The 27,536-nt window shown below is 42.5% G+C and overlaps 2 protein-coding genes across 10 annotated transcripts; both read left to right on the top strand.

The window, feature by feature from the left end:
• Positions 1–101: 101 nt before the first annotated feature.
• Positions 102–15,744, top strand: pbrm1l (polybromo 1, like). Of its 6 annotated transcripts, none has more exons than XM_085777208.1 (30): positions 102–176; positions 502–667; positions 821–918; positions 1,103–1,250; positions 1,584–1,733; positions 1,831–1,947; positions 2,194–2,262; positions 2,344–2,442; positions 2,535–2,620; positions 2,743–2,834; positions 2,920–3,136; positions 3,271–3,412; positions 3,565–3,650; positions 3,778–4,057; positions 4,145–4,247; positions 6,183–6,822; positions 7,543–7,760; positions 7,858–8,049; positions 8,144–8,301; positions 8,389–8,631; positions 9,156–9,301; positions 9,409–9,566; positions 10,974–11,157; positions 11,247–11,454; positions 11,565–11,763; positions 11,862–11,933; positions 13,057–13,218; positions 13,608–13,666; positions 14,859–15,072; positions 15,316–15,744. In XM_085777208.1, exons 2-30 carry the CDS (start codon positions 533–535, stop codon positions 15,477–15,479), a joined length of 4,839 nt encoding a protein of 1,612 aa, XP_085633334.1. In that variant the 5' UTR covers positions 102–176; positions 502–532; the 3' UTR covers positions 15,480–15,744. The 6 variants fall into 6 exon arrangements, with proteins under 6 accessions (XP_085633334.1, XP_085633332.1, XP_085633333.1 ...); XM_085777206.1 differs by having other exon boundaries at positions 11,862–12,017; XM_085777207.1 differs by having other exon boundaries at positions 102–184; positions 515–667.
• A 172-nt stretch (positions 15,745–15,916) lies between these two features.
• Positions 15,917–26,742, top strand: stau1 (staufen double-stranded RNA binding protein 1). Of its 4 annotated transcripts, none has more exons than XM_085777204.1 (15): positions 15,917–16,086; positions 17,895–18,198; positions 18,641–18,762; positions 19,495–19,639; positions 19,759–19,915; positions 20,632–20,803; positions 20,886–20,981; positions 22,151–22,363; positions 22,448–22,591; positions 23,416–23,562; positions 23,665–23,740; positions 23,851–24,170; positions 24,268–24,390; positions 24,665–24,744; positions 25,918–26,742. In XM_085777204.1, exons 2-15 carry the CDS (start codon positions 18,006–18,008, stop codon positions 26,003–26,005), a joined length of 2,076 nt encoding a protein of 691 aa, XP_085633330.1. In that variant the 5' UTR covers positions 15,917–16,086; positions 17,895–18,005; the 3' UTR covers positions 26,006–26,742. The 4 variants fall into 4 exon arrangements, with proteins under 4 accessions (XP_085633330.1, XP_085633328.1, XP_085633329.1 ...); XM_085777202.1 differs by having other exon boundaries at positions 19,495–19,651; XM_085777203.1 differs by having other exon boundaries at positions 17,891–18,198.
• The last annotated feature ends 794 nt before the right edge of the window (positions 26,743–27,536 follow it).

The following is a 27,536-nucleotide window of genomic DNA, read 5'->3' as shown; positions in this document are numbered from 1 at the left end:
AGTTATGACAGACGCTTACTCTGGGGTGCAGTACCTCCTCCAGCCTCCAGGTGCAGCACTGTCTCCTGCTGTGCTGACTTCTCTTCCGGGCAGGAGTTTTCAAACAACAGTAGCTAGCCAAGTAGCCGTTACACATTTTTGCTCAGGGAACTACGGCAAACTTGGCTTCGTTTTGGGTACGAATGTGTTTTTAATAAGTCAGTTATTTTTGCTCGTTCTACGTGGGTGGCATGTGTTGTTTTTGCTCACTTTATAATATTTAGCTCGGTTGTTTTGATAGTAAAGCGACAAACCAGCTAGGATAACATGCTAACAGCCGCTCGTCCGTTCGCTTTGTTTCATACATTCAAGCGGTGCTAATGCTAACGCTTCATCTCACACTTGTATTTGTTGTGAATGAACGGATGAGCTACTGGTGTTATCTTTAACTTTTTTATTAACTATGTTTGAATTGGACACGAGTGTGTAGTGGGAATGACTCATGTTTTGTTGTTTTTGTAGCGAGCGGGCTAAGTTAGCTTGTTGCTAAGCGATGTCAGCTAAGCGGAGAAGGGCTACTTCACCCTCCAGCAGCGTCAGCGGAGGGGGAGACCTCGACGATGCCTCCTCTACTCCTGGAAGTGGACGGAAAAGGAGGAGAATCTCCAATGTTCCTCCTGTAGATATGGTAATTGAAGTAGAATTCATTTTGGTGTAAATTGCATTGTCGCTGATTTAAAAATGACACGGGAACATCTCTTTCTCCCATCGTGCGCATTTGTAAACATCAACAGAGCGGGGAGTTGTGATCTCAAAATAATGAACTGATCTGCCCTCACAGATCGCTATCTGCCATGAGTTGTTCAACGCTGTCAGGGACTACAAGGATGATCAAGGGAGGCAACTTTGTGAAGTTTTCCAAAGGGTACCAAAGAGAAGGTATGAAAGCATGAAACTCTGGTTAAGATAAACATTGCGGTTAATCCATGTATTCACCGTTTCACGAAGTACTGCATTCCGTGCAACTGTCTGAAAGTCTTGCTGGTGGATGTGTATTGTGCTAAATATAGTTAATAGACTTGTAGTAGCATCTTGATGTTTATTCTGCCATGCTCTTTTTCAGGAATCAGCCTGATTATTATGACGTGGTGACTCAGCCAATTGACATGACAAAAATTCAGTACAAGCTGAAGTCAGAAGATTATAATGATGTGGAGCAGCTCACTGCAGACTTCCAGCTCATGTTCAACAATGCCAAATCCTTCTACAAGGTAAAGATAAAGATGTTATACTCCAAAAAATGATTTTTAAAAGTACTTTTGTACAAAATTAAAATTATTTCTTTGAAATATTATAAAACATTGAACTGTGACTATTGTTAATTTGAATGGGTTGCCGGTGCTGTTTTTCTGATACAACTAAGAATAAATAATTACAGTTAATAATGTTTTATTATGGATATATTTAGTAAATCAATGATACCATTGACCTAGTCATATTTAGTGTTCCATAATGAAATTTGATTTTGTCTCCGAGATGTATGAGGTCATCCAATTGACAATTCTAATTGATTTCATATTCCTATTCATAATCCAAAAATCAAGAGCGACAGTGAGGAGTACCAAGCTGCATGCAAGCTGTGGGAGGTATATTTGCAAACGAGGAATGAGTTTGTGCACCCTGGAGATGGAGATGAGGATGAGGAGGATGGTGATGACATGATGGATAATCCAGGGATGTCCGCTGAGGATGAGGTGAGTGATATTACCAATTAAATATATTGAAGATGTAATGACTGACTATATTATGTCACTTATTGGCTTTGCATATTTTATCTTCTGTATCATTTAGACCCCAACTAGCAGTTTGAAGGAGGTGTTGGAGCAACTCTTGGAGGCTATAGTGTCCCACGCTGATCCCTCAGGGCGTCTGGTCAGTGAACTGTTCCAGAAACTTCCTTCCAAAGTGGTAAGTCCTGGGATAGTCTTTGCATTTCAAATTATGCCCCTGAAATTGTTGTACATTTTTTGAATTGAACATGCTTACAATATATGGCTCATTAAGAAATGAATTCTGTGGAAGTCATTAATTCAAGTTTTGATTCTGATTCTGATATTTTTTCTAGTATAGAGCCCCGTTGTTTTTAACTAGTGTCATTCATCTCACCTAGTTGTCTTCTGTATTTCCTCACCCTATATTTGTCTGTCTTTCCAGCATTACCCAGACTACTATGCCATTATAAAGGAGCCAATAGATTTGAGAACAATTGCTCAAAGAATACAGGTAATCAACTCATTTGCTGACTGATTTCAGACCGTTATGAGGTTTTACTCTAACCAGCACTAACTTATTTCATTTCCATAGATTGGATACTATAAAAGTGTCAATGCCATGGCCAAGGATGTTGATCTGATGGCCAAAAATGCCAAAACATACAATGAACCCGGATCTCAGGTTTTTAAGGTAAACGTACATACTTTGATTATATTCTATTCATTCATTCATTTATAAGATTGAACATTTCAAATATGATCAATTGTTCTCCTTCTGTACAGGATGCTAACACCATAAAGAAAGTCTTCATCCAACGGAAGACTGAACTTGAACACGCTGAACCCACAAAATCCAGTCTTCGCATCAGGTATTAAACAATAATAACGTTATAGTGTCTAAGCTCAAATAAGAGCAGATTAATCCAATGATGCAAAAATAGATTTTATGACCTACATGGCGTTTGTGTGTTGCGACTTTACTCTTATCCAGAAATCGCAGGTCTGGCCAGGGGGACCGGCTCTCTGGTGTCAGCGTAGCTCTCCACTACGGCTCAGAGAGTGAGGACGACCCCGTTCTCTCTGGTGAGTATCCTTGCTGTAGGCAGCGGAGAAAGTCGCTTTGTCGCTTGCGTAACAGCTTACCAGTTCACCTCATCCATGCCTGCAGGCTCCGTGTGCTACGATGAGGGAGAATCGGAGGCCGAGAGTCAGAGCTCTAGTATGGAGATGAGCAACCCCATCTTCCAGCTGTATGAAGCAGTGAGGGGCGCCAGGAATAACCAAGGCCAGGTCTTCTCTGAACCTTTCCAGCAGCTGCCCTCGCGCAGGGAGTATCCCGATTATTATCAGCAGATAAAACAGCCCATCGCCTTGCAGCAGATCAGGTAAGGAACAGTCATCCTCTCTTGTCAGTACTGTGTCACAGTGGTGGATAGATAAGAAACATATTTTATTACATTTGCTAGAGTAGTATGAAGTCTCATTTTAAGACTCAAGCACTGTTTTGTTTCTTCTCTAGGGCAAAGATGAAGAATGGGGAGTATGAAAGTGTGGAGCAGATGGATACTGACCTCAATCTGATGTTTGAGAATGCAAAGCGCTACAACATGCCTAACTCAAGCATTTACAAACGGGCCTTCAGGCTCCAGCAGATCATGCAGGTAAATGACCTCTGAATTATAACGTCAGGTTGCGTGGGGAAGAAGAACGCCAAGAGAAAGACCTTATTTGAAACGGACAACAAAGCATCTTGTAAGCTTTAATAATGTGTGCTAGTGTGTGCTGAGATGCTTCATCTATCTGTCTGTCCCAGGCGAAAAAGAGGGACCTTCTAAGGAGAGACGATGAGGACGGAGACAGCATTCTGTCATCTGATGCAGGGAGTGTCAAGAGAAAAAGGTACATCATTTGTTTTAAATTTAACTTTCCCACAGTTCTCTCCTGCGTTCTAACAACGCAAGAAAATACACCACGTTAAGGACTTTTTCATGCTCATTCTTCTTCTACTTTTGATTTTATTTTCAAGCCACAAGAAAAATGTCAAAAAGAACCGGATGAAATCCCTGTACGCTGCTGTGACGGAGGCCAGGGAGGCAGGCACCAGTCGCCGTCTCTGTGACCTTTTCATGGTTAAACCATCCAAAAAGGACTACCCCGACTACTACAATGTCATCCTCGAACCAATGGACCTGAAGACCATCGAGCACAACGTCCGCAGCGAGCGCTATACTACAGAGGAAGCTCTGATGGACGACATGAGGCTGATGTTCCGTAACGCCAGACATTACAATGAGGAGGGATCTCAGGTAGACAGTGAATCTCTTGAGGATAAAATTAGGTGTTATTGCATCTTGACATATACTAAATTCTTCTTACGCCCAAATTTGGGATAGGTGTATAATGATGCTGATATTCTGGAGAAGATACTGAAGGACAAGCGTAAGGAGTTAGGACCTCCAGAAGAAGATGACGTAGGATCTCCCAAACTGAAACTAAGTAGGTTTGATTACATCTGGTCTTTTTACACCTCATGACTAAAAGCTAGGTACGTTTACCGTATTGCTCTTGGTGACTAGGGCTGGGTATCGCGACTGATTTACTGAATTGATTTAATTCAATTGATCCAATCCGATATTGATTCATTCCAATTTTACCACCAATTTTGCTGAGCTATGAAAGAGATTCTCACAAAACTAATGCAGCAATTTGTACAAAAATGAAACTCTCTAACCTGGTGCATTATTAAAAATATTAGAAGTGGACCCAAAACCAGTTACATTAATACACATTTAAGATCCAAGACAACTTTATTAATCCCTTAAAGGGCAATTCCATTTGGCGGCTCGCACACCACATGCTCATAGCACAAACGCATAACGAAACAGAGAAACCAGGAAAGAAAAGAGAGGGTTGTCAGTAGGGATGGGTATTGATAAGAATTTAGCGATTCCGATTCCATTATCGATATTGCTTATCGATTCGATTCCTTATCGATTCTCTTATCGATTCTCATTGGGTGAGGGAATAAAAGAGAAATGGGTTTGTTTGCATTAATGCAGTGGTTCCCAACCTTTTGACATCACAGATTTCTGGTGACCCTCTTTCAAGATGAGCAAGCTCAGATATTTGTATATGCTGCATTTTATTTGATCTTGATTTATATTCAAGAAAGTGAATGTATAAAGAATATAGTTGTTTAAGATTGTGAAAAATAATTAGTTTATTTAATTTTATTTTAATCAATTACTAGACATTTAAGGCGATCCCATTTGAATTCCAGGCGACCCCACATGGGGCCCCAACCCCAAGGTTGAAAACACTGCATTAATGGCTCTAACATTAAAAAAGAAGCCAGGACCGACCTGCCTGGACAGGTTAACACTAGACCACTGTGGCTGTGGGCCAGCTGTGCTCACAGGAGGAATTTAACAATGTTTCCATTACATGGTTTTTATGCATCTGTATCTTCTCACTAGTTATTGTTTTCATAACGTTCGTTTTTATGCGGAGTGAGCGAGTGAGCGAGCGAAAGAGAGAGAGCGTGCGAGAGAAAAGACACAGGGCGCACCGTTTCACGTGGCTACGAGCAAAACCTGAAAGGAAGTGGTTATAATAAAGAGAGAAAAACACAAAGAATAGACATGTAGCCTGTTCAGGAGATGTTGACCTGTCCTCATGACGTGAGGGAGGGAGGACCGGATGGTGTCTCACAGGTTTAGTGATGAGGAAACGTCACTGTCAGCTGCATCTGTCAGCAGCTGCTCCACGCAGACACGCCACTAACTTTATTTTGGGAGAACAAACGGTGACATGTGGATATAAACACTAAGCACCCTCATTTATAATGAAGATTGATTTTAACGTAACGTCACGTAATTAATCAATTAATGCGCGAGTTTCTGAACCAAACGGAATCGATAAGGGGATCGTTAAAGCAGACACGCACACGATTCCAAGAATTGATCCAAGTTGGAACCGGTTCCGAAGAGGAACCGGTTTTCGATTCCCATCCCTAGTTGTCAGCTGTGTGCAAAGTCTGCTAGTTACATGTAAAGAATTTGAATAAACACTTCATTAAAAATGGGAAATCCAAAAAATATCACCATTAAAAGTACATCTTTATGTCTCTTACTCTGAATAAAAAAAATACACAAAAGGTACACACCACAAGCATCACACTATTTGTTTACCATGACCCACTACAGAGATTGCGCGGCTGTGCGAGACTAGCAGGCGGAAACAGGAAACGGCATAAAAGATTGATCTAATGATTTTATGAATTTGAATCTTTCATATTAATATTGATATGTATCTGAAAATCTAATTTTTTTTAACCCTGCACTATTGGTGACACTATGTTTCAGCTTAGTTTTGATTTCACTGAAAATCCTTTTTAATTCTTACTGTATTTTTTTATATCATCTTATCCAGGAAAGACTGGTGTTTCCCCAAAGAAGTCCAAATACCTCACCCCTCTCCAGCAGAAGCTGAACGAGCTCTACGACGCCGTGCGCAACTTCACCGACCGCCGCGGCCGGCGTCTCAGCACCATCTTCCTCCGCCTGCCGTCTCGCGCCGAGCTGCCCGACTACTACGCCACCATCAAGAGGCCCATCGACATGGAGCGCCTGCGAAGCCACATGGCAGCCGGCCGTTACCAAGACGTCGACGCGCTGGTGGAGGACTTCGCCCTCATGTTCAACAACGCCTGCATATACAACGAGCCCGAGTCTCTGATCTATCGGGACGCTCTGGTGCTGCACCGCGTGCTGCTGGAGACGCGAAAGCAGCAGGAGGGCGGCGAGGACTCCGGGCCCTTCGCTGTGGGACCGTTGGTGCAGGAGCTGATCAGGAACCTGTTTGTGTCAGTGCTGGGCCACCAGGACGAAGAGGGCCGTTGCTACAGCGACTCTCTGGCTGAGATCCCTGCCGTGGATCCAGCTGCTCCAGAGAAGGCGCCACTTAACTTCGATGTCATCAGGATGAACGTGGACCGAGGCCGATACAGGAGGCTGGACGTTTTTCAGGAACACATGTTTGAAGTGCTGGAGAAGGCACGAAGGCTACACAGGTACACAAAGATATTTTAAAAGGGATATTTCAACATTTTGGCAAATTGCCATAATCCCTATAGTCATAGCAGTAGGTTCGTTACCTTTAATTATCGGTGCAAGCTGTTTTTCGATCGGCAGGACAGAGACGCGAGCTGTTCAGCTAACGCTACGGAGGCTAACAGTGTTTCCAGGTTTCCCTCATCAAACTCATCAAATACACAATCCAACAACTCCAAAACTCTTTCGTTTAGTGACCTGCACATTCACCACACTATGAGATAACATATAATTATGTAACATTACGACACATGAAGTAAATACTCAGAACTACTTGCACTTTTGAAGACAGTCTGCCGAGCAGCCGTGTCTGGAATGTAATTCCGGCTACGCATTTGCCTTGAAAACAACTCTGTCGCGTAATGTTACATTATTATTTCATAGCGTGGTGAATGTGCAGGTCACAACTTGAGTGTTTTGGAGTTGTTGGATTGTGTATTTGATGAGGGAAACCCAGAAATACCTTATACCTCCACCCTCTGTAGCGTAGCTCTGAGCAGCTCGCGTCTCTGCCTCGCCGATCTAAAAACAGCTTGCACCGACAATTGAATGTAATGAACCTACTGCTGACTATAGGGATTATGGCAGTGGCTGAATATGCCAAAGTGTTGAAATATCCCTGTAAAAAAAAACCTGTCAAGTCGTTGTCACAAACTTAAAGCCTTGTTTCTAAATGGCAGGACTGACTCAGAGATATTCGAGGATGCTGTGGAGCTGCAACAGTTCTTCATAAAGATCAGGGACGAGCTATGCAAGAATGGAGAGATCCTCCTGTCCTCTGCTCTCAACTATACATCAAAACACCTGCACAGCGACGTGGAGCAGGAAAAGAGGGAAAAAATTCCCAAAGAGATTGAGGAGGACAAGCAAAAGAAGGAAGAAGAGGAGGAAAACAAAGGTATGTCAAGTGTTGCCATAATGCACGGGTTTGAGGCAGAAAGCCAAAATGTTGATGTTGTATTGATTTGAAATCATGCACATGTTCTCACCCAAAGATGGTGAGAAAGCAAAGGACCTGCCAGGAGAATCATGGCAGCCGGAGTCAGAGGCAGAGCGTGTATACAGCCAGGACTGCAGCTTTGAGAACAGCACCTACCATGTGGGAGAATTTGTCTATGTGGAGCCGTCGGAGCCCAAACTGAAGCCACACATCGTCTGTATTGAACGTCTGTGGGAGGACGAAGCAGGTACCGTAATACAGTAACTTATTGTATATATTTTTTTAAATGTCAGATTTTTCTTTTCTTTTCCTGAATGTTTTCTCATTTTTGTGTTTTGAAGGGGAGAAGTGGCTCTATGGCTGCTGGTTCTACAGGCCCAGTGAGACCTTCCACCTGGCCACGCGCAAGTTTCTCGAAAAAGAGGTTTTCAAGAGCGACTATTACAACAAAGTGTCCATCAGCAAAGTCCTGGGAAAATGCGTGGTCATGTTCGTCAAGGTAAGACGATTTTAGAAAATCTGTCGCAATTCAATTTTCCATAAGCACCCAAAGATATTCTAAACAATTTTGTTCTGGTTCCTGTAGGATTATTTCAAAATGCAGCCAGAGGGCTTCAGAGCGGAGGATGTGTACGTCTGTGAATCCCGCTACCACGCCAGGAGCAAGTCCTTCAAGAAGATCAAGATATGGGCCATGCCCGAGAGCGCCGTGAAGCTAACGTCACGGGAGATGCCTCTGCCCGTCGTCCGCGTGGCTTCCATGTTTGCCAAACCCGACCAGGACAAGCTGACCATTTCATACGCAGGGAGCAGCAGTTTTGTGGACAAGGTAACGTTACACTGCATCTTCTGGGGGTTGGAATTTGGCAACGTGTACCATGTCCAAGTCGTTAAGGGTTACACTATGTCTCTGACAAGAGACATTTGTTCTAAATAATGCCTTGTAGTCTCTCCGAGCAGCTTTTAATCCTGAGAGAGCCTGTTAATTTTACCTCTATGGAAACTGGGTCGTTGCAGCAAATGAAAGGAGACAACAAAGATGAATTATGGGCAATGGGATAATGGGGGTGAGACTACTTTAGTATTGAACTACATTTGGCTTAAATCCCAAAAGGCCAGCAGAATCAGGGCACTAGTCCAGAGTAACGGATAAGGCTGGAGTCCAGGTTACGTGAAAATGAAAACAAGTCTGAAGTGTTTTGTTGTTATGCAAGTAACTGGGTGACTAGTTGTAGGCATGTCCTAACAGGAGGCCCAGTGGCACGGGAGAAGATAATTCCTCGTATTAAAATTTGTTTGTGACAATCTAAACAAACACCTGGGTCCTCTGTGTGCACATGTTGATTCATTTAGGAGAGAGAAGATGTCCCGATGGAGATGAGCGGAGCAGAGCCTGCCGGTCAGCACTTTGAACAGTTACGCTACAACAGCGCGTGGTTTAAAGTGGGAGACTGCGTTTACATCCAGTCACACGGCCTTTCAAAGCCCCGGGTTGCCAGGTAGGTGAAAGCACACACTGCTCCCTAGCGCGATAGCCCGTCTTCTTGAAATTCTGTGTGATATGCAGTTATTAGAAACACATTAACTGTTGGGAACATGGCTGCAGGATAGAGAAGCTGTGGGTGCAGAACGGAACAACTTTCTTCTTCGGGCCCATCTTCATTCACCCAGAGGAGACGGAGCACGAGCCCACGAAGATGTTCTACAAGAGAGAAGTGTTCTTGAGCCATCTGGAGGAAACGCTGCCCATGACCTGTGTTATAGGTATTACTGCTCTGAACTTGTTCTCACACTGTTTTACAATTTAACTGTCTTTTTCTGTTCATTTGAGGCCACTATTATAGTATAAACATAGTTCAATAATACACATACACCATATGAAAAAGAGACATTTATGGGCTTTAAAGAGGAACTAAGCAGGATTTTCCTGTGGCTATTTCTACCGTAATTAAAAAGCCCTGGAGTAATTGTGATAGTTAACTACATGACTTGCAACTTGTTACAGTGAGAATGGAGGCTCTCTGCCTTCCACCTGGCGTCTCATGGCTGAAAACCAACTTGCAACATCAGTGTAGTACTTGACTGCCGCCCCGGTGTCAGCTCTTGTCTCTGTGGCACCGTGTCACAAAAGTGCTGACAATTAAGACTACACAAATATACACGTCATAACATTGTATGTTATATAACGTTATCCACCGCTCCATGGATTGATTTTTTGCCAGCTTTGTTAAAAATAAATGCACATGACTGGGAGGAGGGTTAGCAAAAAGAGAGGAAAAGAGACCAGACTTGCACAGTTCCCCTTTAAACATGGGAACATATAAATAAAAACTGCATTTCTATTTGAATTTTGGCTTTGGAACTAAATCTATGATGCTAACGTCATGCCCATCGAAATGTGGTCGTCTGATATTAGAAATTAAGCTCCTTGAGATAAACAGTTTGTGGCTCCACTCCTGTGTCATTAAACCAGAGCAGAAGAAGGATGATGTTGTTAAAAGAAGACCAGTCAAACCTCAAGCGGTCAAAAAACAATGAGGAAATAGTAATGGAAAATTTGGAAATATGACATTTCTGCTAGTTTCATCCAGCTGTTTTCATACAGATGAATGGAAACCATTTTAATGATTATACAAAATGATTGCTGCCAGCTCAAATGACTGCGATCAAGTGATTATGTAATAACTGCGACAGGCCTACTCACACAGTGAGCCAGCACATCTCTCATATCATGCATGCAAAGGAAACACGAGAATTATTGGTAATTAGCCTAATTGCTTTGTGGTGGAGGTTGAGTCCCCCTACAGACTAAAATGGGTGTTGGACATTGTTACTTTGACTCCATGTTTTAGATTTCACTCTGGTGAATGATGGCCTCTATGTTCAGAGTTGACAGTAGAAGGCTGTTTTTATTTTTTAATTTATCTGTTGGAGAGTCAAGTTTACAAGTTGTAAGCTTACAACTATTTAGTACAAGTGTAAACCTGGTGTTTGCACAGTGAGAGCCCTACACCAGAAAGTGAATCAACACATCACCTGCCATTTGCTATTTTTACACACGAGGTTTCCTGCCTTCGCTGCTTTTAACTCAGTGCTGTCATACTAATTTGAATATTGACTTTTTTTTTTTTTAAATCAACAAATCTCTTCTTCTTCCTCTCCTATCTCCAGGCAAATGTATGGTTTACTCCTTTAAGGACTACCTGTCATGCAGACCTACGGAGTTCTCAGAAAACGACATCCTGCTGTGCGAGAGCCGCTACATCGAGACCGAGAAGCAGATGAAGAAGTTCAAGGGTCTTAAACGCTTTTCATACTCCGGGAAGGTGGTGGAGGATGAGATCTACTATTTCAAGTCAGTCAGGAAGGCAGAGCACTTATTCACACTTGAGGCTTTGAAATACCTCGCCCATTCTCAATTTCTTTTTTCTCTCTCCTTTGTAGGAAACTGATAGTGCCACAGAAGGAAGCCTCGCCGTTTTTGAACAAGAAGATAGATGAGCTGGAGATTAAGCTGGCAGACATCGAGGACGCAGATGAAGACATGGAGGATATGGATGACGAGGAGGAGGCTCCAGCAACACCATCAATGCCTCAGATGCAAACGCCACTAGCAAGCGATATGGACAGCTTGCCATACACACCTTCTCAGGTATCCCAACACCGGGCCCTCCTGTCCCAGTCCCTGCTGCTAATATCAACCAAAACGCACAACTTGTTTGTATTTCTAACTCGCTTTTTTTATTTTTTATTTTCATCAAGTCCACTCCCAAAGTGAAGGGCTTGTCGAAGAAGGAGGGGGCCAAGAGAAAGATCAACATGAGCGGCTACATCTTGTTCAGCAGTGAAATGCGAGCGGTCATCAAAGCCAGACACCCAGACTTCTCGTTCGGGGAGCTGAGTCGACTCGTGGGCACCGAGTGGAGGAACTTGGAAGCCTCAAAGAAAGCCGAGTATGAAGGTGAGGAGAAGCGCCGAGCGGGCGTGGAGCCGTGGGCGTCCCCCCCTTTTTGGATGCAAGCTGATGTCAAGACTATTAAATGTTTTTGTGTTTTGCAGAACGCGCAGCCAAAATAGTGGAGCAACAAGAACGTGAGCGGCCACCGCAGAAGCAAGCATCCCCTAGAGCAGGTACCCCAGTAGGGGCACTGATGGGGGTGGTGCCTTCGCCTAGCACTATGGGAATGATAAACCAGACCATGACACCTGTGTCAGGTAACCCCTCTCAGAGACAGCACGAGTGTTTGACAACAAGGCAGCAGGGAAATGAGGCTGGACTGTTATTCCTCTGATATTCTAACCATTTAAACTTATTTATGTAAAAACTACATTCATAAAAAAAACAACTTTTTTTTTCCCTCTCCTGCTGCTGTTTTCATATTGTTTTTGGTTTATAGTCCTATCATCACTGGCTTCATGTCTGAAAACGCATGACGTTGACTTGCATGATCATCTTCTTATTTTTAACCACGAGTAACTTATTAGAAATTCATTTGAGTTTCATGCTTGTTTTACCTGCTAACATTCCCAGATCCATTTGTATTGCCTGCCTCTTTCACACACTGAACCTTGAATGTCACTCGATTGGATCGATGCAGTGCTTTTTATCATTCACACACACACTACATATGGTGTGGATGTCTTTTTTTCTCCTGAGTTTGAGAGTTTATACAAGGGAAGGTCATTGTACATTTCAAGTCCGTCCAAATTATTGATTTAAATCAGAATCAGAAATGTTTTTATTGCCAAGAGCAGTAAAGGTCAGTTTACAGCACAAGGAACTTGTCGTGGTGTTGTGTAAATATAAAGGTACCAAAAATAGTTAAAGGTAGGGATAAAAATAAATTAAAATATTCTAGTGCAAAAAACACACATACCATATTCAATTTAGGATTTATATAAAAAAGAATAAACATTAAATAGAATAAAGATATATACAGAATACATATCAAGTCTCAGGACATTTATGTGCAATTACTGGTACACATAATTATCACATTGTCTCAAAATATTATTATTGCTTATTCTGCTCCCACAGGAGTTGTAGTTATACATATTTAGACATCTCACTACTCATGAGCAAACAAGGAAAAACAAACCAGACACCGAAAATTGGCGGGGCGTTTACAGCCTGGGGTGCATGTGTGAAAGAGGCCACTGTGTGTAGTAGTAGTGCATGTGATTGTAGAGTCGGCTGCATGTCACTTATGCATGGATATGTTGTTGTCCTCTCCTCGCCCCTTTCTTCCCCAAGGCATGATGGGAGCTTACGGCCCACCTTACATGGCCATGCAGGGCCCCCATGAGGGCTTGCTGAGCGTGGCAACAATGCCGCCTCACCTTGCGGGGGGGCCTCACCTGCCTCCTCACCATCTCCAGCAAGGTATGCCCGGATACCCTGGCATGCATCATCAGGGTAAGGACCGCTGTCCTAGGCCACACCTGCTCAGTCACATCCAGTCGTGTCTCTCCTGCTGGAGAGGGTTTACCTGGTCCACAGGCTGGTCCACTCACCGAGCAGCCAGAGCTCTCCCTCTGGTCTACAACTACTACCTCACACGCTCACATCCCCACACCTAACACATACAAGATCCATACACACATTCACTGATGCCATGTAGTGCATGTGAAAACTGTTACCTAACAGCTAACGTTCAACTGATACTCAAACTAACAACATTCCACTGATATTCACAAACATTTCCACAAGTTATTCAAAAACACAGTCGTCTGCATCTTAACACAAGGCGAACCAGGTTGAGTTCTCCACTGTTGCTAAATTAACTAAATGTTGATTTTTAACAGGAATGGTTGGTATGAACGGCATGGCAGGAAGTCCTGGGCAAGGGAACTTTATGCAACAGGTGAGAGGCCCTGTCTCCAAAATACTTGGTCATATGGATTTCCTGCAACTGAGATTATGTTGGTATGAACAGGGTTGGCATGTTACTTTCAAACAGTAATTACCGTATAGTTAGTAGTTACTTTCCTCAAAATGTAACTGAATTACTAAAAGTAACTAAATACCAGGAAAAGTAACTATTAGGTTACTTTTAAATAAAATACTCAAATATGTAAAATTACTTGAATTTGCCCCCCTAACCTCCCATTTATCAGGAACTAACTTGCGGAGGAATACTGAGTCAGTTGGTTAGTTCCTGATGAACGCCTTTTTTCAACTAGTTGATGGACTGAAAAAATAATGTGTAGGCTATATCAGTGGTTCTCAAAGTGGGGTCCGGGGACCCCCAGGGGTCCTTGAGAGGGTTCAAAGGGGTTCACGCCTTTTTTTTTTTTTTCATTTTACCACTTTTTATGGATTTTTTTTTTACAAATTTTACCACTTTTTTTCTAGAATTTTTTTAAAAATGCAGGTTTTTTTTTTTTTTTTTACCACTTTCTCCTAAAGTGAAAAAAGGCCACAGCCCATCTGTAGGCAAGATTCTTCTGAGAGGTGCTGGAGCTGAACTTAGACACTCGAAAAACAAAAACAGCAATCACATACGCAACCCTTATTTTGGCAAGCTTTCGGTCTGTGACCTTCTTCAGGCAGCACTATTTTCTGGAAATGTTTATAAAATTTGGGAGAAATTGTACCACACAGAAATTTCTTTACAATATTTCCAGAAATTCACCCTTGGTCCCAATTTGAATGTACACTGACTAAAAAAGTAATGTTCTTCAGTCTCAGAACAAAGATTTGTGTATTTCTGGTGTTTGCTTCAAAATTTTGTCCAGTGGGGGTCCGTGGTCTAATTTGTGTAAATTTATCGGTCCTTGATGTAAAAAGTTTGAGAACCACTGGGGTATATAACATACACTATAACGGGGTGTATTATTCATGAGTCAAGTAACGACGCAATTTATTGTCAGTAACGGTAACAGTGTTATGATAACACTGTTATTCCCACCACTGGGTATCAATATGATTTTTATTTTACTCTCATTACTTCTCAATCATGCAAGCGTTGTGTTTTCACTGATGGAATGTCATAAGACGTAGAGTTCAAAATTGTCAACATGCTAAAAAAGTACATTGTCATTGTTTGATTTTAGCCTGGGATGTACAGCCCAGGACAGCACGCTCCTCCTCCATACCCAGGACAGGGCCAGTTGGGCCAGCCCTCTCACCTGCAGCCTACCACTCCCATGTTTGTGGCTCCACCACCAAAGACCCAGAGGGTGCTCCACTCAGAGGCCTACCTGAAGTACATTGAGGGCTTGAACTCAGAGTCTGCCACTGTGAGCAAGTGGGACCAAACACTTAAAGGTGTTACACCTTAAGTTGTTGTATTTTGTGTTATTTTTACATATTGCCTCTCTGCATTGGTTTGTCTTTTATGCGTTATGTTGACATAACAGAATTCTCATTTTCACCACATTACTCTGTTTCAGTTTGTCAGGTTAATGTTACGGTTCTTACAATTACAAATTCATTCTTTTCAGGAGGCTTACACAGAAGTAATCTGTTTAAAAATGTACTTTGATCATGAGCCCTGTGTTTCTTTAACAGCCCAAAGGCGAGATACTCACCTGTCCAAAGAGCAGGAGAGCAGACTGCCAGCTCACTGGCTGAAGAGCAAAGGAGCTCACACCACCATGGCGGATGCACTGTGGCGCCTGCGTGACCTGATGCTGAGAGACTCTCTGAACATCTGTCAGGCACACAACCTGTAACCCCCTTAGGACACTCAAACCACTATAACCAGCTGTCTCACTGCTCTTATCCTCAAGCTTTGGAGTTTAGGAAGGATTATAGACAATAGAAGCAATATTTTATAGTGAATCATGATCAATTTTATATTTATTAGCAAAGATAATGAGCTTGATAGTTATTTGTGTGTGCTTTTTGACTTTTTTTTACACCCTTTGGATTAATTGTGCTGTCACTGTTTTTGGCTTATTGATGACTTCCAAAATAAAACCTCGAATACCCTATTTATACTGTTTGTTTTGGTGTGAAATGATTGAAATGTGTTCGTGCTTTGCTCTGATGCGTATATGGCTTTACTACACACGAGGTACCCCATCACTGTCCACCCAGTCCTGCTTTATTTTGAAAGTACTTCCTGTCCGCGGGTGTCACTTCCTGCAGAGAGAATCAAGAGAGGGCCATTCTCTTTAGTGTTTGCCGTGTCTTCCTAATGTCCACCTCCTCACCGCCCGCATTTTGACATTAAAATAACACAGGCTGACCCTTCAAACCGACCATTAACGAGAGCAAACGTTGGCATATCAACGTGTCCTATGGAGTAACTTAAAAGTGAACAAAGGGGACGACGAGGTGAGGTTTATTCTGTGCTCTGACTTGTCGGGAGGAGGAGGGGGTGGGGGGCTAACTAGCTAGCAGTTTCACCGGCTGAGTCCAGACTCATGGGAATTAATATGAGACGTATATTTAATTCATTTAATAAACCGGTGTCAGGTATTGCTGCTCATGAGCTGAGAATGCATCTTCTCGGAGACGCCATTGTTACCGTAATATTTGAGTGTGAGGGTGCATTTCTTTTTGCAGAGGATGTCACACATTTCCCATCCAGCCCCTGCCCCTGTAACGTTAGTCAGTAAGCCGGAGAGCTAACATGGTGTTCAGGGACAAACAGTCACTCCCACGGCCTTATTTCATGGAGAACCAGGTGGTGACATATTGGCAGTAATGTCCGGTTCATAAACATTTAAACTCAGACGGTGAAACTGTAAAGAATCAGAAATGAACGAGGGGAGACGAGGGCTCGTATGAAGCGGTGTCTGCCTCTTGTGTCATATAGCTAGCTAGCATGCCAGGTAAATTTGGTCTGAAAGTAGCTGATAGCTACTGTTAACATTTGTTTAAGTTATTTGGTTTTCTTAAGCACACATTAAGTCACGAAATGCACATTTTAAAATCAATGCACGGGAGTTTTCATTGTTAAAACACAGTTAGCCAAGGTTCAAGGGCCCCCAACACCCAGACAGGGCTGCTCTGCTCTGCTGTCCAATGACACCAACATCATCTGGGAGGGTTTTGTTTCTTTTGTAACCTTAGAAACCAGAACAGTGTATTTGTGAGGAAACCATCTTAGCCAAGCTAAAAGGTGTGGGTGGTCTTGTACTGTTTCAGCTAACCTCTGTGCAGCCTGGTCAGTTCATCATATGCAGTATTGTTCGTGACACACATCTGGTCGCATTGTTTGGTTGTCACAGATGAAAGTTGTCCCTTTAATCTTGACTTCCGGCCTGATCTCCTGCTGGATCCTGTTTAAATCACTGACGTATTCCACAGAAAATGTGCACCATTCAGAGACCAAGGCTATTAACATTTGCAATGGGCAGTTTACCAGATTATATTATCCTGCAGTGCTAACAGTGGTTAACACAATGGTAGGATTCAATGGATCCCATGGAAAATGAATCTGTAAAACTCACAGTGGAGCTATTATTATGGTTAGTAACAGTGTTGCCTCGGTTGGATTATTGTGGCCATGTCATGTGCATATTTAGGACACAACAGCTCTGTAATTGTGACCAATGCAAAGAAGAAACAGAGCTACACTTAAAGGTTTATTATACATATTCTTGTGCTCACTGTTTTGTGTGTTTTTCTGACCTGCATTGTGCAGTCTGTGGAAATCTTGTTCATTATTTTTGATTTGATTTCATCAGTATATTCTTGGCACTTGGTAGATGCCACATCGGATGCATATGGGTTTTAATAATTACAATGATTTAGAGCATGAGATCTATTGATTTCAATGTTGAAAGTTAAAATTGAGCTTGTAGAAGCTCAGTTGGCTCAGTGGGGAGCAGTGTTGCTTCACAGCGACAAGGTGTTACAAGTTGCAGACCTGCTCCGGCCAGCAGGGGCATGTCTGTAGGGTTTAACACAGTCAACTCTCCATCTCTGCACCAATCTCTGTCCACAGTCCAAACACTTTCAGTCAATTATACGGATGTGAATGTGGTTTTATGTGTGTCAGTCCTGTGAAAGGCAACCTGGCCCTTATTCTCTTGATGAGATACTTTAACAGAAACTGGAACTCTGGATGAATGGAAAACATCGCAAATTACCCTCATACCTATTAATATGTATTCTATATCCTCTTTTCTAGGCAGAGCTTACCAGACCTCCTCAATCAACAGTTCCTACCACTTTGGCATTCACCATTTCTGCACAGAAAAAAAAATCTTATCTAGACCACAGCCTACTAAGCTAAACCAACCAAGATGTCGCAGCTCCAGTATCAGTGTCCTGCTAGCCCTGTGCCTGCTGCTCCTGCCCCGCTACAGCTGGGGCAGCCACAGCCCGGCTACAGCATCCCCTGTGCCTCGGGCACTTTACCCTCGGAGAGCGCCAGTCAGCCCATGAGGAGCTCCGCTCTCCCCGCGGGCTCAGCCACTCCCTACAGTACCACCACAGGTCTGCTCATTCAGAAATCTCACCATTTTTCTGACTTATTCTTATTTTACTTTTTTACGTTAAATTTATAGTTTGGATGAGCTGTAAATTGTAATCTCTAATTTAGACCTTTTTTTAAATTGACCATAAATCCATACAAGTGAATGTATCAAGTAGATGCATTGTCTTTAAATAATTTTAGATTTTATTGTCCACAAGCTTATCAACTTCTTGTACAATAATAATAATAATGATAATGATTATAATAATACATTTCATTTGCAATGCACTTTATATTTAAAACAAATCTCACTGCTAAAATATACATAAAAGAACAAGAAAAACAAGAAAACTGGAAAAGTGAATTAAAAACAAAAGTCATCAGTTTGCAGGCAGGAAACGAATGGAAGGGTTTAACTATCATGCTCAGTTGTGAGTGAGTAACTTTTTGTTGTCGTTGTAGTATCGAACATGGCAAACCCTAAAGAGAAGACCCCCATGTGTTTGGTGAATGAGTTAGCCCGTTTCAACAAGATCCAACCTGAGTATAAGCTGCTTTGTGAGCAAGGACCAGCTCACTCCAAGGTACGTTCAGAATAACTTCAACAAACTAACACATGACATGATCATCTGTTCTGTGTCGTCTTTATCTCACAACAGGCCATGCTTAGTTTTTTTTTTAATATATATATTTATGTTGAACATGTAAAACAAAATAAGGCACAATTTCAGTTTGTTCCTTCCTATGTAAATAACATAAACAAGTTGAGGTACCAAAACAACAACAAAAACACAAAAGCATAATCATATTCGAAAAGGAGTGAGAAGAAGCTGTGCTGCTTATTGAATCCCACCCCTTTTCCACAAATCATAAATAGATCAATTACTTGTCCCACCTCATTAATTACCCTTCATTCCATTGTTAGAAAAAAAGAGAAAATGAAAAAAATGGTACCGTAAATAAAGATGTTTTAGTTCAGTTTGAACACCATCTTCCCTGTACTCCTCCAGAGTTATGATTTTGTACTTTATTTTTCATTCTTTAGACTGTTCCATAGTTTCACCCCACATATAGACACGCAGAAACCTTTTCCTGTTGTTTTTACTTTTGCTTTTGTGAAGTAAAACAATCCCCTTAAATTATATTTTCTTTCCCTCTGACTAAACATGCTCTGAATGTTTCCTGGTAACTGATTATTTTTTGCTTTGAACATGATTTGTGCTGTTTGATATTCTATTTGATCCCTGAGTTTTAGCATCCTTGAAGTCTGTTAGTATCATTGAGTGACGGAGAACCTGTTGTCTTGTCTCTGTCAGATTTTCTCCGTGAGGCTGACACTGGGAGATCAGCACTGGGAGGCCGAGGGGACCAGCATCAAGAAAGCCCAGCATTCTGCTGCTGCTTCTGCCCTCGCCGAGACAACACTACCCAAACCCACCGTGAGGACGCCGCGCAACACAGGCAAGAACCCAGGTGGGCTGTTCCCACTGTGACGGCCCCTGTCGTATGCGTCATGTAAAGCTCTGCAGATAAAGATTTTCACTTTTGTTTTGTTGGTTCTGTTTGTGTTGGTTTTGTAGCAGATGGAATGACACATACCATGGAGTTAAATGCACTATGTATGAAGCTTGGTAAAAAGCCTATGTATAAACCCATCGACCCATACCCGGGGATGAGACCACCAAACTTCAATTACAACGTCCGGGCTCCAGGGCCTTACCAGCGCTCTATGCAACAGTGAGTCTCCTTTATTTGGAAGTTAAAGCACAGTCAATTTAAAGGAATAGTTCACCAAAAAAATGAAATTCACCCTCATGCTGATGAATTCTCAGAGTAGGTTTTTATTCCTCAAAGTCCATCTGGAGACCCAGGTTTGTAGTCCAACGAAAACTTTATATAAGAGTAATAGGACCCGAAACAAAAACGTCTGTAAAACTACACAAAAACCATTTCATATTCCTACACACTGCTAGTCCACGGCAATCCAGGTGTCCTGAAGGGTTATAGTCCAGAGTTTACTAGAAACAACGTCATTTAGGTAAGCCCGGTCACGTCTGTGTGCATTGCGTGAACGCGAGAGCCCGCCCCAGGCAAATTTAATACAGGACTGTTTAGGCTGTAAAAATGTCCTAAATGACGTTGTTTCGAGTAAACTCTGGACTATATCCCTTCAGGTCCCCTGGATTGCAGTGGACGAGCAGTGTGGAGGAATATGAAATGGTTTTTGTGTAGTTTTATGGATGTTTTTGTGTCGGGGCCCTATTACTCTCATATAAAGTTTTCATTGGACTACGAACCGGCCTCCCGGGTCTTTAGATGCACTTTGAGGAATAAAAAACTACTCCAGAGTATTCATCAGCATTGCAATTCCATTTTTTGGTGAACTATTCCTTTAAGGTGATGTAATGAAGTTTGAATTGGAGATAGAACATGTGTCTGTCTTGTGTGTCCAGGTACTATTACCCATTTCCTCCAGTGGGACCAATGTTATACCACATGGAGCTTTCCATCGGAGGCCAGCAGTTTATTGGGAAGGGACGCACGCGGCAGCTAGCTAAACATGACGCTGCTGCCAAGGCCCTTAAAGTCTTACAGAAGGAGCCAATATTGCAACAGTTGCCAGTGGTGAGAAAAGAAATGTGTGAAATAGTGCTGCAGAGCTTTTTATGCAGATATCTGTCTTCAATATGCATTCTCTTCCTCACAGATGAACGGAGAGCCCGAGGAGGAGAACCTTAACAAATCAGAAATCAGTCAAGTATTTGAAATTGCACTTAAACGCAACTTACCTGTCAACTTTGAGGTGATTTTCTACATTTCTTTTCCTCTAAGATATTTGTACTAGGGATGGGCGATTCAAGCAAAAACATTATTCAATAATCACCGGGAATTATTTAACCTTTCTTAGAATATTCAACCCCACACACACACACCTGCACACACCCGCCCATCATTTGAAATGAGAAGCGGCACTACAAGAATAGTACCACCAGGCAGTTGTTTTAACCTTTGTTCTGTGTTAGCTTTCTGCTACCATCTCTTGTGTTAGCATCAGTTTTGACCCATGTTTCCCATCTGCTGTAAAACACACTAAAAACACAATTTTTCGTCCAATTTGTTTCTCATCTCTTGGTTACGTTGTTAGGCTTCCTTCTCCATGAAAAGATTGGTTTTGCGCTTATGATTTCAGTTTAAGCTCTAATTTTTGTTTTTATCATTATAACCGTTCCAAAACCGATCCTAACAACACAAATGTCATATTTTTAACCAGAGCATTTTAGACTTTTGTGAAATTTAGATAGAGGTTCCTGACAAAGGCAAAAGCCTTGGTACAATAAACAGATTTATGTGGTACTTTTATGCATTTAAAACCTGAAAACAGGCCAGTGGTGACACTGACACAAGAGGAAGGTTAAATCACCGATTGAAAATCAGCTGTCCATCATTTAAAAATGAAATTACGGACGGTAATGAGAATCAGCACCGGAGAATTTGTAGCCTAACGGTACCGCTTCTCATCTCAGCGGTACCGGTCCTCATCACTGAATGAGACCACATCTACACAGGGACGGACTTTGATGAGCAGCGGTCCGTCCAAACACCATGAGAGTTTGCACTGCACCTCAGTTTTTTGTTTTTTATTTGAAGAGTTACACACAGAACTTTCTGATGGCTGTAGTAGTCTGTCCATGTTTCTCCTTCTTCTGCGACAATAAAAGGGAACATTTACATTTTTTCAGACAAGACGAAAGTCTAATAAACTATTAAAATGAACAATTACATGAAACTGCACAGTTTCAAGAATTAAATGTAGAATCTACATCTTCTATCTACAGAATCTAAATCTTCAAATTGAATGTGATGAAGAACAGAAACTGCAGAATAAAAATGTGTGACTGACTAAATAGCTCCTATTCAGACTTCTACAACACGAGAGCTACAGTAGCTTGATCTGAGACTCCTGTTTTCCAGGTTTTAAAGGAAGAAGGCCCTCCACACATGAAGACTTTTGTGGTGCGCGTTGCAGTCGGGGAATTCACGGGCGAGGGCGAGGGAAAGAGTAAAAAGATTGCCAAGAAGCTGGCAGCTGCAGCCGTGCTGAGGGAGCTGAAGAGACTACCCCATATACCTAGTGTGGAAAAGACGCTGCCACGCATCAAAAAGAAAACTAAGTCCATCATCAAGGTAATACAACTAGTGGAGCAGAGTGAGGGTTATCGACACAGAAGTAAAGATGATGGAGTAATCACTAACCTGTCACACCAACAGCTGCAGACCAGCCCCGAGTACGGTCAGGGTATGAATCCCATCAGTCGGCTGGCTCAGATCCAGCAGGCCAAGAAGGAGAAGGAGCCTGAGTACAGCATGGTGACAGAGAGGGGTCTACCACGACGCAGGGAGTTTGTCATGCAGGTGAGTGGACTGGTAGAACAAACTCTGCAGGTTATGGTAATCATGACTGTTTTGTTCTGCGTCCCAGTCACTTCTTTGATTTGCGTGCTAGTGTTGTCTCGTTTGCCAACGTTTCGTTCAAAGGAACAAATTGTTTTGGGTGAACAAACTGAACATGATCACTTCCTGAACTGATTTGTTCTTTTCTCAGTCGAGCACAGCAGCAGTGTGCAGGGCCGGCTGTGGAACATTTTGGCAAATTGGCCCATTGCCATAATCCCTATAATCATAGCAGTAGGTTTGTTACCTTTAATTATCGGTGCAAGCTGTTTTTAGAACGGCAGAGCAGAGCCGTGAGCTGCTCAGAGCTACACTACGGAGGCTAATGGGATTTCTTGGTTTCCCTCATCAAACTCATCAAATACACAATCCAACAACTCCAAAACACTCTGGTGGACAACTTGTGACCTGCACATTCACCACGCTATGAGATAATAACGGAACAGAGTTGTTTTAGAGAGACTGCTTGCTGAAAAACTGCTCCCGATGGGCACGCGCATCAGTGGTTTTACGTGAATTTACCTCGCGTTCCGTACCACGTTGTGTCGCTCGTGAATGTATCAGTAAGTTCACTGAACGTACCACACAGTGAACGTGAGCCTCGGGGCTGAGCCGTGAACTGGAACACGAATCGTTCGGCTGAGTGCTCTCGCCAAGCACTGAACGATTTGGTGAATGGATTTCTTGAACGATTCTTTTTAATGAACTGATTCTAGTGATTCTGTACTCTCTAAAGAACCGCTTTTCCCAACACTACTTTGTTCGCTGCATGTTGTGCGGTGCAGGTGATGGTGTGTGGCCAGTCTGCAGAAGGCATGGGTCCCAGCAAGAAGGTGGCCAAGAGGAACGCAGCAGAGAAGATGCTGGAGCTATTAGGATATAAAGTGCCTCAGCCTCAGCCCCCCAAACCGGCACTCAAGACTGATGAAAAGGTGCTGCCTGAGCTTTTCTGAAGCAAGTCCTTCAAACATGACACACATCATGTGTTCTGTGACAAGACAACATGTACATGTATTGTGTTTTATGATATTCAGACTCCCGTTAAAAAACCTGGCGATGGGCGTAAAGTGACCTTCTTCGAACCTGGCTCTGTAGATGATGTGGCATTAGGTGAGCTGTTTTCTACTACACTCCAATCTTTCCACTACACTCCAATCTTTCCTATGATTTTTTTAATTTTATTTCATTAGTTATTAAACCAATGTGCTTTTACTTTGAAGGTTCTAAGGAGGAGGACTTCCGGCTGCCTTATCTGAGTCACCAGCAGCTGCCTGCAGGTATCCTGCCCATGGTGCCAGAGGTGGCTCAAGCAGTCGGGGTCTGCCAAGGACCCCAGGCCAAGGACTACAGTCGAGCTCTGCCCAACCCAGGCAAAGCCACAATCACTGCCATGATTGCCAATGAGCTGCTTTACGCAGGGACTTCCCTGACTGCTGAGACTATCCTAAAGAACAAGAATAACCTGAACCAGCTTCCCCACGGACCCCTCACCAGACCTTCGGAACAGCTCGGCTTTCTTGCGTCGGTGCAAGGCCTGCAGGTGATCACCGCTGTGATTTAAGTGCATGCACTTGATTAAGACTGAGATAAAAAACAAACAAACAAAGAAGTGACTGAAATATCTCATGTGCTTGCAGGTGGAATACAAAGATTTTCCCAAAAACAATAAGAATGAATTTGTGTCGCTGATTAACTGCTCCTCCCAGCCGCCGCTCATCAGTCACGGGATTGGTAAAGATGTAGAATCCTGTCATGATATGGTGAGTGTGTACAAATCTACAAAACACATTTTCATGTTTTATTCAGGTTGTCCATCCCTCAGCCTGTCCCACAGCTCAGTTACACCTACACGTCTTTAACCTGGCTGCTCCCAAAGTGGGCGCTGTGCGGATCGGCTGATTCTCACACACCCACTCCTTTTTGGATGAGGAATCTCTGCTACCGAGACAGTGTAGCTGCTACTTTACTGAGGTGACCAACAGTTGTCTCACAGAACTGATGAGTGCAGTAACTGACGCGGCTCTCCATCCACAGGCTGCACTGAATATACTGAAGCTGCTCTCAGAGTTGGACCAGCAGTCAAATGAACGGACAGGAAATGGACCAGTCTCTGGGTAAGCTGTGTTTACTACATACAGACCTTTGGAATGAACGCTCAGCTGGAGTAAAAATACATCTCAGTTAAAATAAAGTGTCTCATTCTGAGAGAATCATTGATCTTTTTAAAGGGATAAATCAAACCTATCATGACTCAACAAAACCTTTTACAGTTTCTCGATTTTTGAAGTATCCATACTCTTAGCGTTTGTGCTGTGTTCTTGTTTTACACATCAAAGCTATAATGGAGCAGAGGTCAACCATGTATGGCTGATGATATTGGCTGATAGTGGGCATTTTTTTCACCAATAACCAATAAAATAAATGTCTATGTCCTGCCCACTGAACCAAGATCTGTGTTGGAGTTTGTGTTATTCTACAAAAATTGAATGTGTTTTCATCACAGAGTTTCACAGTGTACAAAAAAGAAACAAACAGTGTACTGTATTCAGTCTAATTCCAGGTGTGTTATTCTAAATTTTGACACCAAAGTATTCATTTTAACTGCAAATGAATATCGGTTTTTAATATAGGTTATCAGTTTCCTTGATTTTTAAGAATTGGCCCTGAAAAAAAACCTAAATTGCAGTACTTATGCAGGAACTGGTTTGTGCCCGTCCTAACAAATTGGGAGGACAGAGTGGGGCCTCCAGACAGGGTAGGGCCAGCCCCTCAACCAATCAGGAACCCCCAGACTCAGAATAGATTTGACTGTTCAAAGATACTTTCAGGCTGCTGTATACAGAGACATAGAGGAACACTGTGATCGCCCCAAACACACAGACCTTTCCTTACCGAGAGCTGAATGGAAAAACACAATTTTCTTTTTTTTAAAAAGTGAATATTTTGTTTTCAAAACAAATCTTGCCTACTCCAGCTTTAAGTTTGGGCCAGTTTGGGCTGAAGTTTGAAAAAAAATCTTGAAATGTTGTTTTAAAGCTATAGTTGGTAAGCTGACGAAAGTGAAAGTAAACTCTGCGACTTGGTTGGAAATTTCAAGACAATACACTGTCAGTTCCCTTTATGAACCTCTGCCAAATGAAGAATGCATTCATCCCTTTGATCCGGTCCATCATAAGTCTGATAATGTAACAGAAGTGAAAAGTGTTTAAGTGTTAGCATTCTCTTTTCAGGGCTCTGATCTGATTCTGCTCATTTAAACCCTGACGATGTGTCTTTTTATCCCACAGGTGTGGTAAGCAGGAAATGGAAGGCGACTTGCACATCAAACAGGCTAACTCAAGCACATTGGCACAGACCCTGGATGGCACTGTTTAGATGATCAGGTTTCGGTTGTCTGTAAAAGCACTAGAGAAAACTCCGACACTGTGTTCTCTGTCAGTTTTAGACGGCTACAGGAATCTCTGGGCTCCGTAGGCTCTGAACCGTCACTGTTGATATTCATCTTTCCAAAAATGTCCACAGTTAAACAAAACTGAGTGGGAAAAAAAGCATTTCTTCTCCTTGATGTTGTTTAATTGTACACATTATTTATTTTGTCGCTTTGTAGGAAAAGTAGCTGCATCCTAGTCAACAAGTCAGGTGCTTGGTGGGGGAAAAAAAGATTAAGCAACTGACTGTGAACTCTTTTTTTTTTCTTTGTTTTTTGCCTAGAACTTGTTTCCTCTCCGTGAGAACTGCTAACTCTTGTTTTTAAGTGTTTTATGTTTTATCCCCTGCCGAGGTGGTTCATGAATGGAGCTCTGATGAGGTTTGGACTTGATCTTTGCCTAGGGTGCAGCTGGCGAACCTCTGTTGATTTTCCTAGAGTGCTTTATATCAACAACCACAAGTGAAGTGTTATCACATTACCATGTAGGGCTGGGAAGAATTTGTGACTAAATGTAGCGTGTTACGTAATGTGATGTTGTCTCTGCTGTGTGTGGCAGGGAGCTTTCCCTGTTGATACTCCTGTCCCCTCCCCTTATGTCAACCCCCCTCTCCCCTCCTCCCTCCCCCATTCTCTCTCTGCTCCCCATGGTAATTAAACTTACGTGCTTATGTGCACAAAACAACATCTCTGTTATCTTGTCTTTTCTACCACCGGCAGATTACGTCTATGTGTTATTCAGTATTATCCAGTTGGGTATCATGATATAAACATGTTGTGGGAACATTTGACAAAGATTGTTCTTAAAGTTTCGATATAAAAATACAGAAATTCAGTCTAAGGCTGTGTTTAAGGCAAGACACTACAGGCAAAAACACAGTTTTTTCATGCACTGATCAATTTTGAGATTTTGGGCTATTTTTCTTCCTTAACATGTATTCTTTCAGAAAAGTTTTCATTTTGTCTCTTTTGTCGGTAGATTTCTCCTAAAATCACCAAAAGTTATGATGCTACTTTGACATACTGTGCTGTGCCATGTCATGTCAGGTATCATTGTGAAACTCAATTGTCATTTCCTCTGTATCCGCAACCAATCTTAAAAGTATTAAAGCATTAAAGCAGATAACAGCGGCACGGCCGTTTCGGCTAATGCTGTGTTCAAGGCAGGCTTTTGAAACCGTAAGTTACAGCTTCAAGTCACAACTACGACTTGGTAGCGTTCCAGGTAACCCGTAGCTCGTGTTTTTACCGTCCTGTTGTCTGTGAAAGTTCCCTATAACGGCCACTCGTAACTTCCGACCCGTGAACTCGTACCAGATCGAACTGGTATGACTTCACAGGAAGGAAAAACACAAAGTACGAGTTTCCTTGAACGCACCATGAGTTAGCAGCCCCCGCCCTTGTCAGGCATCAATTGGTCCTCGTGCTACGTCACCACATTCACGCGCATCCCTTGGCTGCACACACAGCCCTTCATGC

Source organism: Trachurus japonicus, chromosome 5, assembly GCF_045865225.1.
Source record: "Trachurus japonicus isolate A0001 chromosome 5, Traja_1.0".
Lineage (NCBI taxonomy): Eukaryota > Metazoa > Chordata > Actinopteri > Carangiformes > Carangidae > Trachurus > Trachurus japonicus.
This window is presented reverse-complemented; position numbering and strand designations above follow the sequence as displayed.